At 50.4% G+C, this 22,313-nt stretch overlaps 11 protein-coding genes and 1 non-coding gene across 12 annotated transcripts; 6 read left to right on the forward strand and 6 right to left on the reverse strand.

The window, feature by feature from the left end:
* Positions 1-71: 71 nt before the first annotated feature.
* Positions 72-1,189, reverse strand: ASPZODRAFT_128217 (hypothetical protein). The gene is made up of 4 exons (XM_022721957.1): positions 1,046-1,189; positions 632-918; positions 443-560; positions 72-388 (listed from the first exon to the last, which is right to left on the reverse strand). Exons 1-4 carry the CDS (start codon positions 1,104-1,106, stop codon positions 336-338), a joined length of 519 nt encoding a protein of 172 aa, XP_022584217.1. The 5' UTR covers positions 1,107-1,189; the 3' UTR covers positions 72-335.
* Positions 1,190-1,369: 180 nt separating this feature from the next.
* On the reverse strand, positions 1,370-3,776 carry ASPZODRAFT_128218 (hypothetical protein). Its single transcript, XM_022721958.1, has 7 exons — positions 3,568-3,776; positions 3,431-3,509; positions 3,333-3,376; positions 3,188-3,278; positions 3,051-3,130; positions 2,870-2,999; positions 1,370-2,819 (listed from the first exon to the last, which is right to left on the reverse strand). The coding sequence occupies exons 1-7, from the start codon at positions 3,664-3,666 to the stop codon at positions 1,444-1,446; spliced, it is 1,899 nt and encodes a 632-aa protein (XP_022584218.1). The 5' UTR covers positions 3,667-3,776; the 3' UTR covers positions 1,370-1,443.
* Positions 3,777-3,910: 134 nt separating this feature from the next.
* Positions 3,911-7,526, forward strand: ASPZODRAFT_163790 (hypothetical protein; the record flags this gene model as incomplete). The annotated part of the gene is made up of 4 exons (XM_022726647.1): positions 3,911-4,698; positions 4,755-5,866; positions 5,918-6,467; positions 6,531-7,526. Exons 1-4 carry the CDS (start codon positions 3,928-3,930, stop codon positions 7,524-7,526), a joined length of 3,429 nt encoding a protein of 1,142 aa, XP_022584219.1. The 5' UTR covers positions 3,911-3,927.
* A 46-nt stretch (positions 7,527-7,572) lies between these two features.
* Positions 7,573-8,467, reverse strand: ASPZODRAFT_128220 (hypothetical protein). Its single transcript, XM_022721959.1, has one exon. The coding sequence runs from the start codon at positions 8,166-8,168 to the stop codon at positions 7,692-7,694; it is 477 nt and encodes a 158-aa protein (XP_022584220.1). The 5' UTR covers positions 8,169-8,467; the 3' UTR covers positions 7,573-7,691.
* Positions 8,468-8,951: 484 nt separating this feature from the next.
* Positions 8,952-9,643, reverse strand: ASPZODRAFT_128222 (hypothetical protein; the record flags this gene model as incomplete). The annotated part of the gene is made up of 1 exon (XM_022721960.1): positions 8,952-9,643. A coding segment is annotated over exon 1 (520 nt), but the record flags the coding sequence as incomplete, so codon positions are not given.
* Positions 9,644-10,034: 391 nt separating this feature from the next.
* On the forward strand, positions 10,035-11,771 carry ASPZODRAFT_59488 (hypothetical protein; the record flags this gene model as incomplete). The annotated part of the gene is made up of 5 exons (XM_022728853.1): positions 10,035-10,178; positions 10,303-10,445; positions 10,509-10,635; positions 10,685-11,608; positions 11,691-11,771. 5 exons carry the CDS (start codon positions 10,035-10,037, stop codon positions 11,769-11,771), a joined length of 1,419 nt encoding a protein of 472 aa, XP_022584222.1.
* Positions 11,772-12,141: 370 nt separating this feature from the next.
* ASPZODRAFT_22444 (hypothetical protein) lies at positions 12,142-13,653 on the forward strand (the record flags this gene model as incomplete). The annotated part of the gene is made up of 2 exons (XM_022727892.1): positions 12,142-12,520; positions 12,585-13,653. Exons 1-2 carry the CDS (start codon positions 12,153-12,155, stop codon positions 13,651-13,653), a joined length of 1,437 nt encoding a protein of 478 aa, XP_022584223.1. The 5' UTR covers positions 12,142-12,152.
* A 153-nt stretch (positions 13,654-13,806) lies between these two features.
* Positions 13,807-16,717, reverse strand: ASPZODRAFT_22445 (hypothetical protein). The gene is made up of 7 exons (XM_022727893.1): positions 16,571-16,717; positions 15,862-16,505; positions 15,484-15,806; positions 15,294-15,433; positions 14,796-15,244; positions 14,645-14,745; positions 13,807-14,587 (listed from the first exon to the last, which is right to left on the reverse strand). Exons 1-7 carry the CDS (start codon positions 16,698-16,700, stop codon positions 13,972-13,974), a joined length of 2,403 nt encoding a protein of 800 aa, XP_022584224.1. The 5' UTR covers positions 16,701-16,717; the 3' UTR covers positions 13,807-13,971.
* Positions 16,718-17,266: 549 nt separating this feature from the next.
* Positions 17,267-18,645, forward strand: ASPZODRAFT_156785 (hypothetical protein). Its single transcript, XM_022726282.1, has 3 exons — positions 17,267-17,601; positions 17,698-18,416; positions 18,484-18,645. The coding sequence occupies exons 1-3, from the start codon at positions 17,442-17,444 to the stop codon at positions 18,514-18,516; spliced, it is 912 nt and encodes a 303-aa protein (XP_022584225.1). The 5' UTR covers positions 17,267-17,441; the 3' UTR covers positions 18,517-18,645.
* A 357-nt stretch (positions 18,646-19,002) lies between these two features.
* On the forward strand, positions 19,003-20,404 carry ASPZODRAFT_149207 (hypothetical protein; the record flags this gene model as incomplete). Its single annotated transcript, XM_022725468.1, has 5 exons — positions 19,003-19,303; positions 19,359-19,453; positions 19,523-19,614; positions 19,671-20,163; positions 20,216-20,404. The coding sequence occupies 5 exons, from the start codon at positions 19,003-19,005 to the stop codon at positions 20,402-20,404; spliced, it is 1,170 nt and encodes a 389-aa protein (XP_022584226.1).
* Positions 20,405-20,678: 274 nt separating this feature from the next.
* ASPZODRAFT_139091 (hypothetical protein) lies at positions 20,679-21,380 on the reverse strand (the record flags this gene model as incomplete). The annotated part of the gene is made up of 2 exons (XM_022724517.1): positions 20,679-21,303; positions 21,373-21,380. 2 exons carry the CDS (start codon positions 21,378-21,380, stop codon positions 20,679-20,681), a joined length of 633 nt encoding a protein of 210 aa, XP_022584227.1.
* A 579-nt stretch (positions 21,381-21,959) lies between these two features.
* Positions 21,960-22,031, forward strand: ASPZODRAFT_t25. Its single transcript has one exon. It is a non-coding gene; the product is annotated as a tRNA-Ala (tRNA).
* The last annotated feature ends 282 nt before the right edge of the window (positions 22,032-22,313 follow it).

Genomic DNA, 22,313 nt, shown 5'->3' on the forward strand with positions numbered 1-22,313 from the left:
CTGTTCAGGACCATAACGGCCGCTAGAGCATTGCCTGAATGCCCTGAGTACTCTTCGGGGTCATCATGGGGGTTTTTCATCGACATTTTCAAGCCTACCATATAGCAAAGCATTAAATTAGACCATTCAAAAATCTTTAGAGCCATCTTTATTCCCATCTTCCCCTATTTTAATAGCGGCAACAAACCGGAAATCGTAGATCCACATCCACAGGAAATAGTATCTCTACTTCAAGTCACTGGCCTGGAGCAAGGTAAAAGGGGGTCACAATAGAATTGAAGTATTTTTTCCATATATTTCTAAAAAGAAAATCACTCTTCACAAGTGATTCCACTTCAACCAGCCGCAGTGGCAGCAGCCTCTCCACTCAACACTTTTTGTCTCAGAACTAATACACGTCAGTGAACTTGGGAAGGTCGATTTAGGAGTTGATGCAACATACCGTCTTCGACGACTCTCAAGTGCGTACTCTTACCCTGGACAATCTTCTCAAGGTCCTGCAGGTTGGCTTCCAAGTCCTTCACTTTGCCATTATAGAAATCGATTGCTTTAGCGGTAGTCTAATTGGTTCAGTCAGCATTACCATAGAGAGACATCGGAACCATAAGGTATGGGTAACGGTATAAGGCACCTTCTCAACGTAGAATCCCGTTCCAACATCGACAAGCACCTTCTCCCGATCTGTAAGCTTTCCCTTGACGTAGAGCGAGCTCGTCAACGGGACCAGGATATCGTCTCTCCCCTGTGTTTCCTTCTTTTCCGAACCGATAACCCCGTCGTTTATAGATCGCACGCAGTCCCGGAACTTGGACTGCGCTGCACGCAGCTTCGCGTGTGATGTGGTAAGGTGCTCGAGCTCGGTGGTGAGGCGCGATTGCAGGCTGCGCAGTTGCGGGACGGGGAGGGACGTAATGTTCACTAAACAATAGCAACATTTAGCAATTTATCTAGGCAGACAACCTCTTTTCTTGCTAGAAATAGAAGATTCATTGGCTCGACGTCATGGGGGGGGGGGGGGGGGGGAAGAGCTATTCTTTTTTTTTACCTGAGCCTGCGGGGGCATCGTCTGAGCCCGATGCCGATGCGGGGGTGTTCGGCGGTGGCATTGTGTTTGGACTGTGCGTATCGAGCAAAGAAGAAGGAAGGAAAAGAATAAGAATACAAGCTAGGTAAGCAGCCTCTACTGAGTGCTGTGGTCCTTTTTGAGAAAGGGTTCGCTCTGCGATGGGCGGACTCTAAGCGGAGTGTTGTTAACTTGATGTCGGTGATTTTACGGGTGGAGAAAACATGTCCCACCGCTTTGGTAGTTACAATACAACGGAGGACTTGATGGCAAGCATACAGATTTCTATAGCTAGACACGAGGTCTGTTTGAGAGAAGATGATAGTATTGTTATTGTACAGAATAAAAATTACACGGGTTTGTGATACATCAGTCGCAGATTAAAGTCTATCCAGCAGAGATTTGACAAATGTCGGCAGTTGTTCAAGTGAAACGTCTTCTCGGAGGTTGTCCAAGCGACGGCATTGAACTTCCAAGACTTGCTGCTTCTTCCATCCTTTACCGACCACAATGATGACTGGGTATCCAATAAGGTCGGCATCGCCCAGCTTCCATCCAATCGACTTGGTACGGTCATCCAGGATCACATCAGCAGAGGTGGTCGGGTCTGTGGTCAACGAATCGTACACCTTCTCAGCCACTTCTTCGAGTCCCTCTCCAGGGACCACAGCGACCTCGTAAGGCGCCACGGCTCTCGGCCAGTTCAGACCCCGCGAGTCGGCAAGGTTATCAGCCACGGCTGAGATCAGTCGGGAGACTCCAATGCCGTGGCAACCCATCTGCATCGGGACGATTTGGCTTTCGGATGATGAAGTGCTCGAGCTTTCCGGGGCATCAAGTAATGATCGATTCACTGGCACGGATGCCTCTAGAACTTCACTATAGCGCGTACCCAAGTGAAAGGTATGGCCCAGCTCGACAGAGGTGTGGACCTTGAGAGATCCTTGGGCACATTTCTGGCATTTATCGCCGTCGTGAACCTGGAGAAGGCTAAGGCCATGGTTCGTTCCGGGAAAGCGGTCTAGCATCGAATATTCGACCTCCACAGTGGGTAAATCAAGCTCGTTCATCAAGTCGCTCAGAGGAGGGCGTTTGTATACGCGTACATGCGAATCGTACAGATCCAGTACTCTTGCAGACCCAGAGCCGCATGATTTGTCGACTTTGAGCTTCGCAACCCATAGTTCCAGAGGCTTTTCGATGCTCAGGTCCAAGTCCACACCAGCAGCCTGGGCAATCGATTTGACAGCGTGCGAACTGACTCGCCGCCTGACAGGCTCCTCGTTGCCTTCTTGCATAAGGAATTCCGGATACCACCCTCTTACCAGCGTCTTTCTATCGCTGGAAATGGCCATCCATAAACCATTTGATATGGCAGGCGGCCCTCCACTGGTTGCCCCAAACGACTCGCTAGCGAGTGAAGCCTGGGAATCGGGTGCATTGGACACCCCATTTTCAAGTTCCCCGTTGTATACATGATCGCAATGCGAGCAGCTGATGACATTGTCTTCGCCTTTTGAGCTCTCAAGGTGGAACTCATGACTCATGCTCCCGCCCATGCTGCCAGAGTGCGCCGCAGCAACCAGGAAGGGTATCTTTAATTCCTTGAATAGTTGAACATAGGCACCCTTTACAGCATGGTATGTTTTCAGTGCCTCTTCAACATTGTAGTCAAAAGTGTAGAGGTCTTTCATCACGAATTCTCGCCCGCGAAGCAGGCCTTGTCTTGGCCTCGGCTCATCGCGATATTTCCTTGCTTTACTTCTGTGAGCGCTACCCGATGATTTTTGGATATTAATGACTCACTGATTTGGTAAAGTCGTAAGGGAAGATCCTTATATGACTTGGTGAGACTGGCTACCAGAGTCGTTATCTCCTCTTCGTGGGTTGGGGCAAGAAGGAAGCGGGACTCCTTCCGATCCGTGAATCGAAAAACCTGACATTCAATCAGCTCAAATCCTTGACATCTAAATCACATCAGTTTTACCTCAGAATCTTCAGTCAGTCGACCGGATTTTTCCCAAAGTTCTTGGGAAGATATTGATGAGAGCGCGACTTTTGATGCTCCTGTCACAACTTGTTAGATGGTGTTAGGAAACGGAAACCCTAGAAGCTGCAGCTTACCGAGAGATCGCATATGTTTGTCAATTAAACGCTCAAATTTATCTTGAACTCGTAATCCAAGAGGTAAGAGATGGAATACCCCAGAATACGCCTACTCATCGGGGTTAGATGAGCCTGGATCACTAGGCTCGGGCTGAGGACCAACCTGGCGAAGAAAGCCACCCCTGACCAGCAGAGCATTTGCATCCTCTGGTAAATATTAGCCTTAGACCTTTAACATCAGGGTAGTAAATTGACATTTACCTTTTCCGCCATCAGCAATTTTTTTCGAGATACCACCTGTGGGGATCCAGAAGCCCGACGTTCGACTCCTGCCATCGGTCTTACATACATTTAGTATTGTTCATGACCATAAAAACCTTTCAACATGATATCCGTACCTTGAACCCGCATCTCTGGGCTATTTGCAGTCGTAGAGGCCGGGAGCATGGCCGGCTCACGACGCTGCGGCCCGACCCCGAGCAAAGCGCAAACACCATGGATTGAATAAATCAAAATAGGAACCAGAAAACAGTGTATAGTACAATAAAGCAGGGATAGACGATTCCCAAAGTTTTATACAATAAAATACAGCATGATTCAAGCCCATGTTTTCTTGGCAGGGCGAGCTCTGGACGTTGGCCCGAGCGTTTTTGATATCGGCGCGGTAGGACAATTCGCCGGCGGACTCCGCCTCCCGATCGGTTTTGGGAAAGTGAGCGGCAGAAAAAAAATCACTGATATCGACAACCCAAGATATCATGGCGAAGGGCAAAGGGAAAAGCTCTGTAGGAGCTGCAGATTCCGGTGCTATGTCGACCGAAGCTGCTGCAGTCGCAGCCGATATTCTCCCCAATTTTGATTCCAGTGTATTTGCTGGTCTGCGGCAAAAGATCGAACAAAAGTTGAACGCCGAGAAGAGCGGGCCGAAGAATAAGGCGAAGGGCAACAAGGCAAAGGCTTCTGACAATGTTTCTCCAAAGAAAAGCACAGAGACCGATGCCAAGTCCACGTCGAAACAAAGCTCTGCCAAGGGGAAGAAGCGAGATCGCAATGGCGAGGTAATTGCTCAGGAGAACAAGAGCGCGAAAGACGCCAAAGAATCGAAAGCCCAGGGCGATGATGAGAACGAAACACTGCGCCAAGAGATCCTTGCACTTGGCGGCGACAAGGAGGACTTTGATTTGATTGCCGATATCGATTCGGAGGAAGAATTAGAGGTCTCCGAGGAAACCCCCGCAAAATCGAAGAATTCAAAGAAGGATGATTCACTACGAAAGGAGTTGGCAAAGTTGCTGGAGGCAGCCGGGCAATTTGTGCCAGCAGACATCCAGGAAGGGGATGTAGATGAGGAGGAGGAGGAGGAAGGAGAAGACGAGGATGAGAATGATGATCAGGAAGATGAGGATGATGAAGATGCGGTTGAGAATGACGAAGAAACTTCTCCAGAGCCCGCTCCAAAGCCAGCAAAGAAAGAAAAGGAGGCTCCGGTGAAGACAGAACTCGTTGTTCCCAAGGAATACTCAAAACTTGTCAGTATCACTTGCCATTGCATCGTTCATTGACTGTTACTTACCACGAGATGCAGATCGTTCCTCCGAGGTCTGACTGGTACAATACCACTCTCCCGTCGGTGCCAACCTCTTCCAAGTCAGCGAACTCACTGCCTCGTCATATCGTGGACCGCGTTCTTGAATTTGCCAACTCACTCCTCGAAAAGGAGAGCAAGATGTATGCCGATGCACAGCAAAGCTTAGCCTCATCTTCTCACAAATTCTACACCACCATAATGACTTCAGGAACCTTGAGTGACAAGATCTCTGCACTGACTCTTGCTGTGCAAGAATCGCCTCTGCATAACACCAAAGCCTTGGAGAACCTGGTCGGTCTGGGCAAGAAAAGGAGTCGTGCACAGGCTGTGGAAGTGTTAAGGTCTCTTAAGGATATGTTCGCACAAGGCACACTGCTTCCTGGCGACCGCCGATTGAAGTCATTCGGCAACCAGCCTAGTCTTGTGTCTGCATTCCAAGGCCATCCCAAATGGTCTGAGAGGGATCCCCTTCCCGGTGGCCTTCAGAAGAGCCACTTGGTGATTTGGGCCTTTGAGCAATTTCTCAAAGACCAGTATTTCGAGATTCTCAAGATTCTCGAAGTCTGGTGTAATGATGAGATTGAATTCTCACGCTCTAGAGCCGTGACCTATGTTTACGAACTGCTCAAGGAGAAACCAGAGCAAGAGTCTAACCTTCTTCGCCTTCTTGTCAACAAACTTGGTGATCCGAGCAAAAAGATCGCCTCTCGCGCTTCGTATCTGCTCCTTCAACTGGAGCAGGCCCACCCGATGATGAAAGCCACCATCATCTCCGCTGTGGAGGAATTGCTCTTCCGGTCTGGTCAAAGCCAGCATGCGAAGTACTATGCAATCATTACTCTCAACCAGACTGTTTTGAGTATGAAAGAGGAAAATACAGCCCTTCAATTGCTTGATATCTACTTCTCTATGTTTGTCATTCTCCTCAAGCCTGTCAAAGAAGAAAAAAATAAGGGCAGCAAGTTCGGCAAGAAAGGAAAGTCACAAAAGGGGAAACCTAACCAGACTCAAGGCATGAGCCCAGATGAGGAGATGCGTGACAAGTTAGTTTCAGGGATTCTGACCGGTGTCAACCGAGCTTATCCATTCACCAACTCGGACTCGGATCGGTATGCTCCTTCTCGTCATTTTAAGATGTATATATGCTAACCTGCCTTCAGCATGTCTAAACATATCGACACCCTTTTCCGCATCACTCACTCGTCAAACTTCAACACCAGCATCCAAGCTCTCATGTTAATCCAGCAACTAACATCGTCCCATCAAGTCGCTGCCGACCGCTTCTACCGGACTCTGTACGAGTCTCTTCTTGATCCTCGTGTTGCGACGTCATCAAAGCAGGCTCTTTACCTGAATCTTCTGTTCAAAGCACTGAAGAGTGACTTGAACGTACGCCGAGTCAAGGCTTTCGTGAAGCGTATCGTTCAAGTACTCGGGTTGCATCAGCCATCGTTCATCTGCGGCATTTTCTATCTGGTCCGGGAATTGGAGAAGACCTTCACTGGCATCCAGTCTCTGTTCGATCAGCCGGAAGATAACGAAAGCGATGAGGAGGAAGTTTTCAGAGACGTGCCTGATGAAGATGACGAAGACAAGGCTCCGGAGCCTGTAATCACCGAAGAGAAGCCAAAGAAGGCTACCAACGGCTACGATCCTCGCAAGAGAGACCCAGAACATAGCAACGCCGATAAGACATGTCTATGGGAATTGGTATGTATTAGAAAACAGATACCCCGGGCGGCTTTTTCTTATGAATAAAAAGGCTTACCACAGCAGCTTCCTTACCTTTCACACTTCCATCCTTCCGTCTCCGTCAATGCAGCGCATCTGCTGCAGCATGAGACCATGAGCGGAAAGCCCGATTTGACACTGCACACCCTGACGCACTTCCTCGACCGCTTCGTCTACCGAACACCTAAGGCATCTGCAGTGGTCCGGGGCTCGTCCATCATGCAGCCTCTTGCTGGCGGTGATGCCAAGGACCTCCTTGTCGCGTCTAGCAAGGGTGTTCAAAACCTGCCCGTCAACTCGGAGGCGTTCTGGAAAAAGCAGGCGGACGAAGTGTCTGCCGAAGATGTGTTCTTCCACGAGTACTTCAACCGACTCGGCAAAGACAAGGACAAGGCGGCCAAGGCCAAGTCGAAATCCTCTGCGGCTGGCAAGGACGTCGATTCCGAGGGTGAACTCAGCGAGGATGAAGATGCGATTTGGAAGGCCCTTGTGGACTCGCGACCCGAGCTGGAGGCCGACGATGAGGACGACGACCTTGACATGGACGATCTCGACTCTGAATTTGACTATGATGAGGATGAAGAAGACGCTGGCGAAAACCTGGACGAGGATGACGACGGAGGTATTATTTTCAACGACGAGTCGGACGAGGAGCTCGACGTTCTCGACGAAGAGGAGGAGGAGCTCGACGTTCTTGATGAAGAGGAGGAGGAAGAGGAAGAAGAAGAAGAAGAGGTGGCCAAGCCGGCCAAGACGAAGAAGAGCACAGCTGCCAAGACGAAGAAGAGCGCAGCTGCCAAGGCCCCCTCCGACGACGAAGACGACGCCTTTGACATGGACGTGTCGGACGAGGAAGCCTTCCTGGACAGCGACGAAGATCTACCGTCTGATATGGAACTTGGCGGCGGCGTTGCCCTGCCAGAAGCCAAGGACGAACCTTCTGGACGACAGAAGAGACGCAAGCTCAAGCACCTGCCTACCTTTGCATCTGTGGAGGATTACGCGGCCCTCCTGGCTGATGAGGATGATGGAATGTAGTTGTGTTTGCAGTTAAAAAGTTAGATACCATAGTTTATTAAACTTGGTTTATATTCTGTACAGCTATGTAAATTCAATCTATATATGCAATCTATATATGACTATAGGATCGAAAGCAAATCTATCTGCATAGAGTAAGGAGAAGAAAGTTATATCTAAACGTCCCTACTTGCCGAAAACCCCCCAATCACCCTGCGCCCACGTAGACTTGAGTCTCCAGTACTTGGCTTTCCAGAGGCCATCCGTCTCATCCTTGACAAGATCAATAAAGTACAGCGACCCAGCCAACAGGTTGGGAGCACCGGCCTCCAGACCCTTCTGAGCGGGGAAATGCTGCGCGAGAGCCGTCGCCGTCACGGAGGCCTTGGCGGACTCCCCGTCTGGGATGTTGACGCGGGCATTGGTTATGAAATGGGTAGTGTCCAGTTTCGAGACTGGGTCGAAGCATTGCGTGCGGATGGCGTCTAGGCCGTCCATGATCTGGCCGTTGAGGTCGAAGACTGCGTCTTTGGTCATTGCGGACTCGAAGAGGTCGGGGTTGGCGGTGTCGAAGGCGTTCACGAGACGGTAGACGGCATCGAGGATGGCTTCGCGGACGGTGAGGGAGGGTAAAGAGGTAGGAAGGACAGGCATAGCGGCCATGGTTAACCTTGTACTAGTACCTAGTCAATGGTTCAAGAGGGGAGGTCCTGGCTTGAGGAATAAGTGTGGGAAAGTGACCACAACATTGTCATGGATACTAGTTAATTCATTGAGATAGCTCTGGTGTTAAACGGTGGGTTCTTCGGTCTACGAACAGCTTGTCCGTAAAATCCGCTTATCTCCAGTAGAGTACTCCATAAGGCAGGGAAGATAACCAGTACACCAATGGTGTTAAAAGGGTACCTTGATGGGACGACATATAGATAGCAAGATGCAGAATGGCTGGATATTCAGTCTCTGCTGTGGCTCATATATGTTGAATATTGTACGGAGTACGGAGTAGTATAAAAGCATGATGAGTCTATGATTGCTTAGTAAGAGCTTAGTCATGGGAAGTTGAAGATCTGTGGGGTGCCAAATCTGCCTAAGGCATGACATGTAACTACCTCCTTATACTGGTACCTAGTAGCAGGTACGACGTACGCACTACGGGGTACATGCTACTACTATATACTTCGTACTATGAGACTAAGTAATCAATCTCTCAATACCCTAGGTAGAGATACCGCATGATTTCTATAGTTATCATGAGATCTCACTGTTGTCAGAATCTGTAATATATCAATGAATCAAGATGTCCCTATACTCACTGCATAAATAATCCAAAATACTGCATACCTACCTAGGTATACCCTATATTAGTCATAGTATTTATTTAATTCATTACCTCTACATATTACTCATACAAACAGTGAATAAATCCAATATTAAAAATCCGCACGAGTCAATTCAAGACGGATGCGGGTCCTGACGACCCACCAACTGGCGCATTCAGCAAGATACACCCCCACATGGAGCGCTGATTGGCGCAGAACAAATGCAATGCCACCCCGCCAGAGTCTTTCGCTGCCTGCTGATTCGACCGCCAGCAGAGCACACGACGTGAGCGTGTGGCTTGACTGGCCTGAACCGGCGATTCCAACGTCACATCCTCAAGCCCGCTGGGGCCTCCGTCCCACCAACCTCGCACTATTCCAGGTACGGCCTCAGGCGGAGCATCCCTGCTTACCTCACTCTGTGTCCTCATCCTTCCTGGTTCCAATTGCCTCCTTCCAAGGCACCTCCCGGAAGCAGGATTCGAGAGTGAGATTTTCCCCCGACTCCACACAGGCCGGCGGTCGCAGCAGTTCGGGTCGCCTATTGCGGCGGCCCTGGAATTAACGAAGATGAGCGGAGATGGGCACGTCATCGTCAGGCAGGCAGACAGGCAGACAGACAGGCCATGCTGCAGCAAAAGAAACCCTTGCATTTTGCCAGCTCGTGGCAGCAAGATTGCCTCCACTAACCAAGCCTTGGATGAGATGATACCTATATAGCGATCGCTGGGTGATATTCTTCCTAGGCAGATTTTTTTTTTTTTGGTTTTGTTGGAACTCTGCCCTGTCTCGTCTGGTTTGTACAGGATTCGTCCCAGGGAATCGACTTCCAAAGTCTTGTCGGTTGTCGTAATCTGTGGTAACGTCCGACACTGCCTAGAGAAACTCTACCTGGTGAGTCGCAAATCCTGGTTTTTTTTCTTTTTATCACACCATTGCCTTACGACACTCGCAAGTGCTTCTTTTCCCTTTTCTGTCTTCTTAAACTAACACCTCAAGTCAACCCGTCGAACAGATCTAGACAGTAATATTACGACGAGCAGTACATGCATTCAAAGATCTTCAGCATCTCATCTTCGCCTCGCTCTACCGCCGCTCTCCATCAGCGGAGGATTCGCTTTGTCAAATGGCGCGAACAGACGCAGACTTGTCCGAAGAGTTTCGTCGTTCGGTCCCCTACTCCGACATGGAAGGCAGCGATCCCGCCAAGATGAACGACTTGGTCGAGGGCCACAAGGCCCATCTCCACCACAACATCGCTGCCAATTCGAGTTCCGATGAGGAGAGCGTCGGTAGACAGATCGAACTTGAGGCCGGGAACTCCATCAAGTATCGGACCTGCAGTTGGCAGAAGGTAGCTATTTGTCTCTCTTTCAATGTCATCTTTCTAGCCGTCGTCGGGTTTCCAATTTGACGGTCGAATGGACAACGCGGAAGGAAAAAAATTCCAGTCGGTCTCGTCTCTTACCATCGAATAGACCGCTGCACTGCTCTTCTCAGAGTACATCTGTTTGGCCATCATGTCCTTCCCGTGGTCGTACTCCGTCCTGGGGCTGGTCCCCGGTTTGATTTTGACGGTCTTCATTGCGGCCACGGTCTTGTACACGTCGCTCGTGATTTGGTACGGTCCCAAACATAAATCAGTCGCTGTTTTCTCATAGCTAATACCTTTTTTTTTTTTAAGGAAATTCTGCTTGAGACATCCGGAAATTCGCGATGTTTGTGACATTGGGCAGGCCCTGTTTTGGGATTCCAAGATTGTCTGGTACTTGACCGCCATCATGTTCTTGTTGAACAACACCTTTATCCAGGTGGGTTTGAACGTCAGTAGGTAGTTTCATGGCACTGACCTCTTCTCAGGGCTTGCACTGCTTGGTCGGAGCCGAGTATTTGAATACAATGACGAACCATTCGACATGTACCATCGCCTTCTCCGCGATCACCGCCATCATTGCCTTTGTCTTCTCTCTTCCGCGCACTTTCAGCGCGCTGGCTCGGTTGGCAACCTTCTCCGCTCTGTTCACCTTTATTTCCGTCCTTCTGGCCACCATCTTCTCCGCCATCGAGGAGCACCCGGCCGGGTATACCCCCGAACTGGGCGAGCCGGACTTTAGAGCCTTCCCTGTGAAAGGAACGACGTTTGTGAACGGGCTCAGTGCGTTTTTGAACATCAGTTACACCTTCATCGGCCAGATCACGCTGCCGAGCTTCATCGCAGAGATGAAGGAGCCGAGGGACTTTTGGAAATCCGTCACCGTGGTGACCATCGCCGAAGTGATTGTGTTCAGCCTCGTGGGCGCCATCATCTACGTCTACTCCGGGAACCAGTACATCACCAGTCCTGCCTTTGGCTCTCTGGGTAATGAGGTGTACAAGAAGGTCTCATTCTCGTTCATGATCCCCACGCTGATCTTCCTCGGCACGCTCTACGCCTCGGTTTCCGCGCGCTTCATCTTCTTCCGGATTTTTGAAGGCACCCGTCACAAGGGCAATCACACCCTGGTCGGTTGGGCCACCTGGGTCGCAATCCTGGCCGTGCTTTGGATCCTGGCGTTCATCATCGCAGAGGTCATTCCATTCTTCTCCGATCTCGAGTCGATCATGAGCTCTCTGTTCGACTCCTTCTTTGGCTTCATCTTCTGGGGTGTCGCATATATGCGCATGAGACGCGCCGACTACGGTCCGAATTTTTATAAAGTCCGCGGCATCCGTGGTTGGATCGGCTTCCTGGTCAATCTTGGTCTGATCCTCATGGGCTTATTTTTGATTGGACCTGGCACTTATGTCAGTTTTATCCTCTGCTCTTTCCCCACACTTCCCCCCCCCCTTACTTTTATTCTTCTACTAACATGGATCTTCTTTCTAGGCCTCTGTTGATAGCGTTGTTCTGAGCTACCGGGACGGCTCTTTCGGAAAACCCTTCACATGTGCCAACAATGGATTATAATCGGACATTTCTGGTATGTCCCAGAGATGGTCTCTGGATAATAATGACGGTCTCGACAATAATCTCGTCTTTAATGATTACCACTAGTTTAATAAATGGCTAGAGATAACAGTTATTATGTAGCTCTTTCAGGAATTATTCCTATTGAATCATGATTGCTCCTATTATCTATATACCTAAAATACTATGTAGTCCGGAGTACTTCCGCCCTGCCCGCCTCCGCGGGAAACCGTGACCGCGGGATTCCGCCGTAATTCCTATCTGCACGTGACTTTTCCGCTATCGTTGCTGCTGCCCGCACCGACTTTATTCTCATTGTCCTTTGCGACGTTCTTTGAAAATAATACTCCTTGTTGAAGAATACTTCGTTCAAGAGGAACAATGAAGCCGTTCAGGAAAGGGACAGGACTCCTCAATTCCCGGGCCGTGGCTCGTACGCTCCGCCCTGTGGCCAGCAATGGTAGCTCCTCCTTCTCCTCTCTACCCCGGCCACAGCTCCGTCTCCGCCCTCTGGTCGATAGTCGATTCCCCCGGCTCCCAGGCACGACATCGTTACGATGTGCATCATCCTCGTCCGCGGCCGCGGGGTCGCTGAAGACCACCCAATTGAATGATTTGCATCTCCGCCACGGAGCGAAGATGGTCCCCTTTGCTGGGTTCTCCATGCCGCTGCAGTATACTGATCTCAGCCACGTCGAGAGTCACAAGTGGACTCGTGAAAAGGCGAGCTTGTTCGACGTGAGCCATATGTAAGAAAACACTCGACCACTCTACCACTCATTTTTAGTGTGAGTCCGTTACTAAGTCATTCAGGGTTCAACATCAGCTCAGCGGCCCAGGCGCCCTCCCGCTCTTGATGAAAGTGACGCCGTCATCGCTGGACAAACTCCCGCACAACCAATCGACGCTCTCGTGCCTGCTGGAAGAAGGCACGGGCGGGATCGTCGACGATACGGTCATCACCCGCCGCGCCGACGATGTCTTCTACTTCGTCACGAATGCAGGCCGGCGCGACGAAGACCTGGCCTTCCTCCAGGCCGAGATCGACGCATACCGCCAAACCCACGGCGCGGAGAGTATCAAGTGGGAGATCCTCGCCGACCGCGCCCTCATCGCCCTCCAGGGTCCTCTCGCTGCATCGGTCCTGCAGACCTTCGTCCACCCAGACCCACAAACTGACACAGACCTCTCCACCCTCTACTTCGGCCAATGTCGTGAGCTGTACCTCACCTTACCGGACGGTTCTCGCACACCGCACCCGCTCCTAGTCTCCCGCACGGGATACACAGGCGAGGACGGGTTCGAGATCTCCATCCCCACAAGCGGCGACAGCGCCTCCGCCTCGCTCCCCACCCAGGTCGTCGACCTCCTCCTCTCCCGTCCAGATGAGGTCCGTCTCGCGGGCCTCGCCGCACGGGATTCCCTCCGCCTAGAGGCTGGCATGTGTCTGTACGGCCACGACATCTCAACCGCCCAGACACCCCCCTCCGCTTCTCTCGGCTGGGTGGTAGGCAAGGACCGCCGCGACCCCGCTTCTTCTCTTCCTTCTTTCAACGGCGCCTCCATCGTCTTACCCCAGCTCGCCTCCCCGGCAAAAACCCTATCTCAGCGCCGCGTCGGGTTTACAGTTGAAAAGGGTTCCCCCGCTCGCGAGGGCGCCGTGGTCATCGATCTAGCAGACGATTCGAAGACCCCAATCGGAATCATCACCTCGGGTCTTCCCAGTCCCACTCTCGGTGGCACAAATATCGCAATGGGTTACGTCAAGCAAGGGTTTCATAAGAAGGGTACCGAGGTCGGTATCCTCGTGCGGAATAAAGTGCGCAAAGCAAATGTCGTGGCCATGCCCTGGATCGAAAGCAAGTTCCATAGGAAAGCTTAACCTAATCTAATACCCTTCTTCTCTTTTCCTTTCTTTTTTGTCTAGAGTTCTTTTTTTTTTCATGACATGCATAGGAACTGGGATTATATTCAACATATCGTTATAACGAGCAACAAGAGGAATATCTACCCTTTTGTTTATCAATTTCCCTATAGTTATCAATGGAACATTGATTATTAGAATACTGTGTAGACAGCCGCTATATTTTTCGCTATCTGTACATGTCGTCCGGATGTATCACCATCTCAATAGGGATAGCACTGTCCAAAGGCCTTTACGGCATATTTAGAACATCCATTTCTTACACGAAGCTGTCACCTAGCTCAAACCCGGCCCCTTCAGCTCAGCGCTTCTCGCCGCCTTGCTAGACACAGACGGTGGCAAGTCCTCATTATTTGTACCCCATTGGCTCTCATTCGGCCCAAGGACCAAAACCAATTCCTTTCCCTCCGTGAAGAAGTCGTGGTCGATCCAGTTCTTGTGGTATGGCTCGCCATTGAGAGTCGCAGATTGGATAGAGATATTCTGATATGTAGGGTCAAAGTTCTCGGTGCGGACCGTCGCCGTACGGCCCGTAAGCGGGGAAGTAATACTAATAGATTCGAAGAAAGGGGGCATGATCAGATAGACATTCTGCCCAGGATTGGGGAACAGACCCATCATGGACATGGCTACAAAGGAACCCATGGCGCCCGAGTCATCGTTCCCTGGCAGGCCATCAGGTGTCGTCTGGAAGAATCTCGGAATATAGAAATGAGAGCGCTGCGCCGATTTGGCTGGCCGGCCGGCGTAATGGTATTGAAACACAGTCAGAAAGGCAGGCTCGTTGCCAATGTAGGTGATATTGTTATCGTGGAGGTAGTCAAGGCGCTTTACAAACTGCGAAGGCCCGCCGAGCAGGGTAATAAGCGTTGTCATGTCGTGGGGAACAAAACTGATACCTTGGTTAGGAACTATGAGAGAGATATCGGGGGAAAGAGGTGCGTCTCACAATTGATATTCCCAAATACTGGACTCAAAGGTCTCTCCGGCCGTATTCTGCAATGAGCAGATGCTTCCACTGTTATCAATGTTTGAACACATGAGAGGGTCCTGTGTCTATTAGAAATATTCTCCATTTCTTGTGGAAAATTTGGACTAACTTGGAATCCCCATGTGCCATTCAGGTACTTGGGCTGGAAGAAACCCGTGAACCCAGTGTTTACGGCGTTGAGGAAAGATGTCTGATCTGCTTTCCACAGGTTTTGCCAGTATCCCGACCTGTTTCGATATTTCTCGAAATCGCTCGTTTTGTTGAGGCCAAGAGCCATTTGCGAGATTACAAACTCGTTATACGAGTATTCCAATGTTCGGGAAATACTTCGTGTCATCGTCCCGAATCCCTGGTAGTCAAAATCCTGCACAGGAATATAGTTCAGCTTCTTCCAGCTGACCAGACCACCACGACCTTCGTTCGACCAGTCATATGGCTCTTCTTCCGAGTCTTTTTGAACGGCTCTATAGCCAGCATCCCAGTCGATACCATCGGACAGACCCTTGAGGTAAGCATCGGCAAGAATATTGTCCGCATTAGAGCCACCTTGAGTGAATCCTGTAGCACGGTTGGCATATGAACTTTGGAAAACTAATTTACCACTTACCTTTGCAAAGAGACATGCGGCAATCAGGGAGCCAGCCTAGATGGCGCTGGGTATCGATGAGTGAACGAATCATGCGGGCCACAGAGGAAGGGTCGAAGATCGTCAAAAACGGAAATTGGGACCGGAAAGAATCCCAGAGACTATGAGATAAGTGAGTAGGATGATACGTTGACTAAAGAAGCGCATTTACCAGTAAAACGAATCAAAATAGGGCTCGGTACTGTTCCACAACGGATTCTCTCCCGTATAATCCTGTGGGCTGATCATAGTCCGATAAATCCCACTGTAGAAGTTTGTAAGCATGGAAGAATTAACTCCCTCTCTAGATACTCTTATTGGAGCAAGTTTCTCGGTCCATAGCTTGACTGCCGTCGAATGGGTAGAGTTGAAGTCGAATCCAGGGATCTCCGACTCGGCACTAGAGCAAGCCTGCTCACTGCTGATGAAGCTGACTCCAACACGAGCCAAAATTGTGTTGTCCGGCGGAGAATGGAAGCGAATAAAGCCACCGCCCTGGATTGTTGTTGGTGAAACGATACAGAAGATCAATGGAGATTGAACAACATACTGGAAGTGGATATCCATTTATACTGCGGGAGATCTTGAGGTCCTGCACCTCATTGCTCGCACGAGAATCGACAAAGATACCACTGTCTCGAACTTTGGCAGAGCTGCGGAAATCGGCGCAGAAGTACAAATTATATGAGCCACTACCGAAGCTGGGTAGGAAGCGAGCATTGCCTATCATCCGTCCAGTCGTGGCATTCACACTGACAGACGCATTGTCCTGTCTTGAATCTGACAGGTCTGTCAAATCCAGAAGAATAAGGGGACTAGAAGCATTGTCCGTTGGAAAGCGAAAACGAAACAGAGACGTGTGATGGGACGCTGTCATATCGACCTGGACACCAGAGTTCATGGCGAGACCAAAGTAACCCGGTGTTGCCTTGACGGAGTTGCTGTCATATCCGATCTTCCGCGCCTTCTTGGGATAAACACAGCCATCCAAATCGTCATTGTTGCATTTCGTGTAAGGGAAGAGAGCGAAATTCCCTAGAGACGGACTCCCGCCAGTCCCAGAATCGTGCATATTGGAGAATCCAGTGATTTTACTCCCATCAAAAGCAAATCCCCCCTGGTTATTCTCCGAGTCCGTATCGGCCACTGCCTTGGCCATACCATAAGGCACAGACGCGCCAGCAAAGACGTTTCCTAGATAGATAAACTGTGTTTAGCCACGGCAGCAATCAATCTTGCATATGACAAGTCGATCATACCTCCATTAGAACTTCCAATCAAAGGATCGACGTATTGCAGAACGTCATAATCATACACCGAGGAGTTTTCTGCAGCAAAAACACCTCTCGCCACGGCAGCTGTCCAGAGCAGACGACGGAACAGCATCATCCTGCATCAAACGCGACAAAAGAATGGCAACATCAACAGCAGAGACAGAAATGTCCCACGGGTCTAGAGTTGTTTTGAACGATTCCGATGCCACGTTACTCCCGTATGACCTGCGGATTGTGCCCCTGGCATGCTGTTTCCTGTTTGGGAAGGATCAATGCAACGAACGACCCGGGAGGACAACAAACAGCATCAGCAATAAGAAAAAACTTATATATAAGGCCAATTGGGCTCTTGATTAATTCTTGATAAATGTACCTGGGAACTTTCTAAAGGTCTAGATTATTATCTAGTAGTAGGTACCTAAGTATCTGCTGATTCCCTGTCGTCTATGCTGCGTGTCTACCTAAAATCTACCTGGTAGTCAGGTATAGCCGTGGTTTTACCAAAGCTTTCAGCCATGCTTTCATGATTCTTCTCAACTGAGAAATCAATTTGAACCATAAATAAATTGATCATAAATACTTGTACGAAGAGATGCTTCATAAGATCTTGTTACTTGTTTTATTACAAGCAAGGAGCCGAGGTTCTTTTGCCTCTGTTCCTCCGCTGGTCCAATCGGACCACGCGTCTCCATCGTAAAAGATTCTCAACAGTGCATCGCAAAGGCCAATTACCAGCCCACCACCAAAGGGCTCCGTTCCTTTCTCTCTTTTTTGGTCTGTCCAGGATTTGCCGCTTTTGCTTATCTGTAGTCTTGTTGGGATCCGCCTGCCAGGCCCCCCCAAATTGAGACTCACGATGCTCCGATCCTCAACCAGGGCGGTCTCCACCACTGCCAGACTCTGGCCAACACACCCGGAGGCTCCTATAAAAGGTTCCAGCGCTGCTCAACGGTTTGCTCTGACTTCATGTCGAGTGCCTTCGTCAAGAGTCTTCCGTCACAGATTCTACTCTACCGGTAAGACCATGTTTTGCTTTGTTGTGTGGCAGCTCGACCGTTGTCACCCAAACCGCGTTTTACCTTTTCATTCCTGATAGAATTTGAAATATCTAGAAGCTACTGAAGTGCCGCCTCGTCAGTCTCGCTCTCGTTTCTCTCGTCTCGTTGGATTCACATCGATTGCGGTCGTCGCATTCACAGCTGGATTTTTGTACCAAACACAGCAGACCATCTCTCGGCTCATGGCTTCCCCGATACCTTCTGACCAGGAGACCCTCGGTCTCTTCAACCCCTCTGACGCGAAAGCACAAGAGGTTGAAGACCATATCCAAAACCACCCGCTCGCTGCCGAGCTGCGCGCAAACCCCGCTTTCACCGAGTCGCGACCGCATTTGAAGATCCCTGAGAGCCTACGCGCGCGCAATTTGACGGCCGGTACCCTTGCGGGCCCCGATAAGATCGTGGTGCCCCCGCTTGTCTTCAGTGAAGCCGGGGGCAAGAGTCTGGTCTCGATCCTATACCTCGGTTCCGACCTGTCAGGTCATCCAGGGATTGTGCATGGCGGTCTGCTGGCGACCCTTCTTGACGAGACACTGGCCCGCTGCTGTTTCCCTGCGCTGCCCAACAAAGTGGCTGTGACCGCCAATCTCAGCATCGACTATCGCCGTCCCGCCTTTGCAGAGAACTACTGCGTTCTGCGCGCCGAGACCGTCAAGGTTGAAGGCCGTAAGGCGTGGGTTGAGGGCCGCATCGAGTCTCTCCCCGAGGAAGGCACGGATCCAGTTGTGCTTGTCGAGGCCAAGGCTCTGTTCATCGAGCCAAAACAAGCTGCGGTACGTATAGGAACTCACCCGATCTTTTGAAGACCCCAGTTGCTGACTTTTTTCTCTTTCTCTGCAGTCTATGCCTAGCCTGTACAAAATCGTTGATTGAATGATACCCTTTGATTCATGATTATTTCCCTTCTTTATCACTTCGATGATCTCCAGTTAGGTATTAGACGTTTAGATAGAATCTTTCGGTATATACTTTTTAGACATCCAATTTAGAATTCACTACGCTATTCAATAATTAAAAAAAATTTAAAAATACAATCCAAGTCATACAGTCTATTATACAGTCAATTATACAGTCAATTATACAGTCAACTTGACTCTAAAGCCACCTAGTATCGCCTGTTATCGCTGCGGAGTCTCCAGCCCACTCCAACCGCCTCCCGACCGCCTTAACACCACCACCAGCTCCAGCTTTCGAAAGGGACACCTGCCCAGCACGGCCACCTCCTCCCTCGCAACCCTTGCTTTTCTTTTTGGAATTGCCTTATGCCCGCTTGCTAGAGCGTGGCGACAGGTGCTATTTTCTCCTGTTGAAATTCGATCGATCGTCTGAGAGCTACCACCTAGAGCTCCGCAGCCCGCCATGTCCAAGAGTACCAAGTACCTCCTCATCTCGCTCCCGACGTCCATCGCTCCCTCGCGACACAAGGATGACGCCCTGGAAGCGGTCTCGACAACAGTGACGGCGGACAATGGCTCCGTGGACTCGTTCCCCATCCCGGAGTTCAAGATTGGCACCCTTGACGCCCTGGTGCAGCAGGCCGATGAGCTGGCGAAACTCGAGTCTTCATGTCAGGGTGTGGTAGCCAAGGTGGGCGATGCCCTGAAGAACGTCCTGGATGGAGACGAAGCGCAGATTGAGAATATGAAGGCCGTCAACGATAGTACGTCTAGGTTAATGATGGGATACCACACTAGGTCAACTAACTTGCTTGCCAGAGCCGGTCGATCAATATCTGCGTACATTTTCCTGGAACAAAGTCAAGTACCGTGCCGATAAGCCGCTGAGCGAGTTGATTGATCTTCTACAGAAGGTGGGATACCTTGTACTCAGGTTATACATGTCTTTCCCCTCCCCACTAACGCAAGCTGTCATGAATTAGGAAGCCGCCAGTATTGATAACGATATCCGGTCAAAATACACGCAGTACAACCAGGTCAAGAACACGCTGGCGACTCTGCAGCGCAAACAGACGTACGGTTTAGTCTTCCTGATAAAAGAATGAAACAGAACAATGGCTGATTATGTAGCGGCAACCTGTCCACCAAATCGCTCGCTTCAGTCGTCGATCCGCGGGTCCTCGTGCAGGCTTCGGACTACATAGAAACGCATTTGATTGCCGTGCCCGCGCAGCAAGTCAAGGAGTTCCTCAAGACGTACGAGACAGTGGCCCCGATGGTGGTGCCGCGGTCCGCCAGCCTGGTGGCGGAGGACAGTGAGTTTACGCTGTACGCGGTGACCACGTTCAAGAAGCACAGCGCCGAGTTTGTGCACAAGTGCAGAGAGAGCAAGTGGATCCCACGCGACTTCAAGTACGTCGAGGGCGGCAAGGAAGAAGAACGCAAGGAGGTCGAGCGCGTGGGCGGCGACGAGCGCAAGCTGTGGGGGGAAACGCTCCGCCTCGGCCGCACTGCCTGGAGCGAGGCTGTTATGGTCTGGATCCACGTTCTAGTGCTGCGCGTCTTTGTCGAGACGGTTCTGCGATACGGGCTGCCTCTCGACTTTATCTGTACAATGATTAGAGTACGTCATCTCTATCCGTTTTTTTTTTCAAAATCATTTATGCTAATTCCAGACCCCCACTTCAAAACAAGCCGACAAGGCCAAACGCGCCCTGGACGAGAAATACTCGTACCTGGCCGGTAACGCCTTTGGCCGCGACAAAAAGGGCCGTGTCAAGCGAGACGATCCTGGCGAGATGCACGGCGAGGGCGCGGCGGCCGAATACACCCCATACGTTTACTACGAGTTCCAATTCAGCTAGCCGGATAAGAAAGGAGACATAGGTAGTATATTGAGTGGGGAAAGGGGGGGAGGACAATAGCGTATATATGCATTGATTGACTTGGCTTTGTATTGCTCAGCGTCAGAATAGATGACTTGACAACTCTTGTAAGTATGGACGGAGGCCAGGCTATGTACATCATTGCAGCTTCTATCAACAGAACGAATCTGTAAGACATCTAGATTTGGAGTAGTAGGGGGTGGGGGAGAAAGAATAAAAAAGAACAAAAAGAAAAAACGGCAAGGCTTTCTTTTTAGTTCTTCGGAGGCAGGTATCCCTTGGAGTCAAGATAAGCGATGATCTGAGCCACGGCCTCTTGCACGGGAACCTCATGGTTCTTGATGTGGATCTCGGGCTTCAGGGGCGCCTCGTAGGGGGCACTGATGCCCGTGAACTCCTTGATGATTCCCTCACGGGCCTTCTTGTACAGACCCTTGGGGTCGCGCTGCTCGGCCACCTCAACGGGGACATCGACATAGACCTCGACGAAGGGGAGACCCGTTTCCTCGCCGGGCGTGGGCACCTCGTGCAGTTGGCGCGCGGTATCCCGGTCAGCACGGTACGGGGAGATGAAGGAGGTGATGGCGATGGAGGCGCTGTCGGCGAACAGCTTCGCCACCTCGGCGATACGGCGGATGTTCTCGTTGCGGTCCTTCTCGCTGAAGCCCAGGTCCTTGTTCAGGCCGAAGCGGATGTTGTCGCCGTCCAGGCGGTAGGCCGCCACGCCGCGCTCGCGAATCAGCTGGTGTTCCAGCTCGACGGCGATGGTCGACTTGCCCGACGCCGACAGACCGGTCAGCCAGATGGTCAGGCCGGGCTGCTTGCGGAGCGTGGTGCGCTCGCTGCGGGTGAGCCCGCTGGCGTGGAAGGTGATGTTGCTGCCCGTTTTTAAGGCATGTTAGAAGAATTGATCATGTCGACCTCATAACGCAAGGAATTGAACTTACGTGGCCATTTTTCGGTAGTCTTGTGAGGTCTATCGGTTTATGATAGAGAGTAAGTAATCGGTTGGGATCGGTGGCAGGAGATAAAAAGGACGGCGTGGGCTGGCGGGGCGGTCTGGCCTGGTGGGATGAAGTTGATACACTATGATTTACTTAAGGGTCATGAAAAGGGGTATCTTGGTTCTTCGGCTATAGTTTTTATTCTCTGGCTGTTTTATCCTGATATCCTTTTTTCAAGAAAAATATTGTTTTTCCCTGCAATCACGCAATACAGTTGAGTTGTCCTTGGTTGCGAGGTCGGAGATGGCGCGTCCGTGGGTCCAACAGTGCCTATCATGGAGTGAACACGGTATACAAAAGTATGTACTGGGTGATTTGGTAGATGCTACAGACAATATACACTCTACCAGGTTGAATGAGTCGGTCAATTCGTAGTGTAACTATTTTTCGAAAGGAGAATCAGTATTCCATGCTATGAACAGAGCATCTGTGTATAACTACCAGATAGTTTATATTACCCCTCAGCGTAGAATCAATGAGATTGCTTACTATCTTGGATATCACTATCCCGATTCGGGTGTCAACTAAATGGGCTTGTAGCTCAGTGGTAGAGCGCTCGCTTCGCATGCGAGAAGTCGTGGGTTCAATTCCCATCAAGTCCATTTTTTGTTCAATTTTTTTTTACCAGACACATGCTAGCATATGTGGATATATTTGGCTTTGACTGGCAATTCATTTGAACTGTCTGTGTTTGGGGTATATGGTATCGATGTAGTATAAATCTTCTCCGCAGTATTTTTTATATACTTATGACTTGGAGATACTTCGATGATGTAATGGCCTGGCCTTAGGACGACTGAGCAGAATAGCCTACCCTGCTGGAAGTGGCATATCTTTCAGATCACAGCCTATTACTAGACACACCGCAGTTATTTGTCCCCCTC

This window comes from Penicilliopsis zonata (assembly GCF_001890105.1).
Source record: "Penicilliopsis zonata CBS 506.65 unplaced genomic scaffold ASPZOscaffold_2, whole genome shotgun sequence".
In the NCBI taxonomy this organism is placed as follows: Eukaryota; Fungi; Ascomycota; class Eurotiomycetes; order Eurotiales; family Aspergillaceae; genus Penicilliopsis; species Penicilliopsis zonata.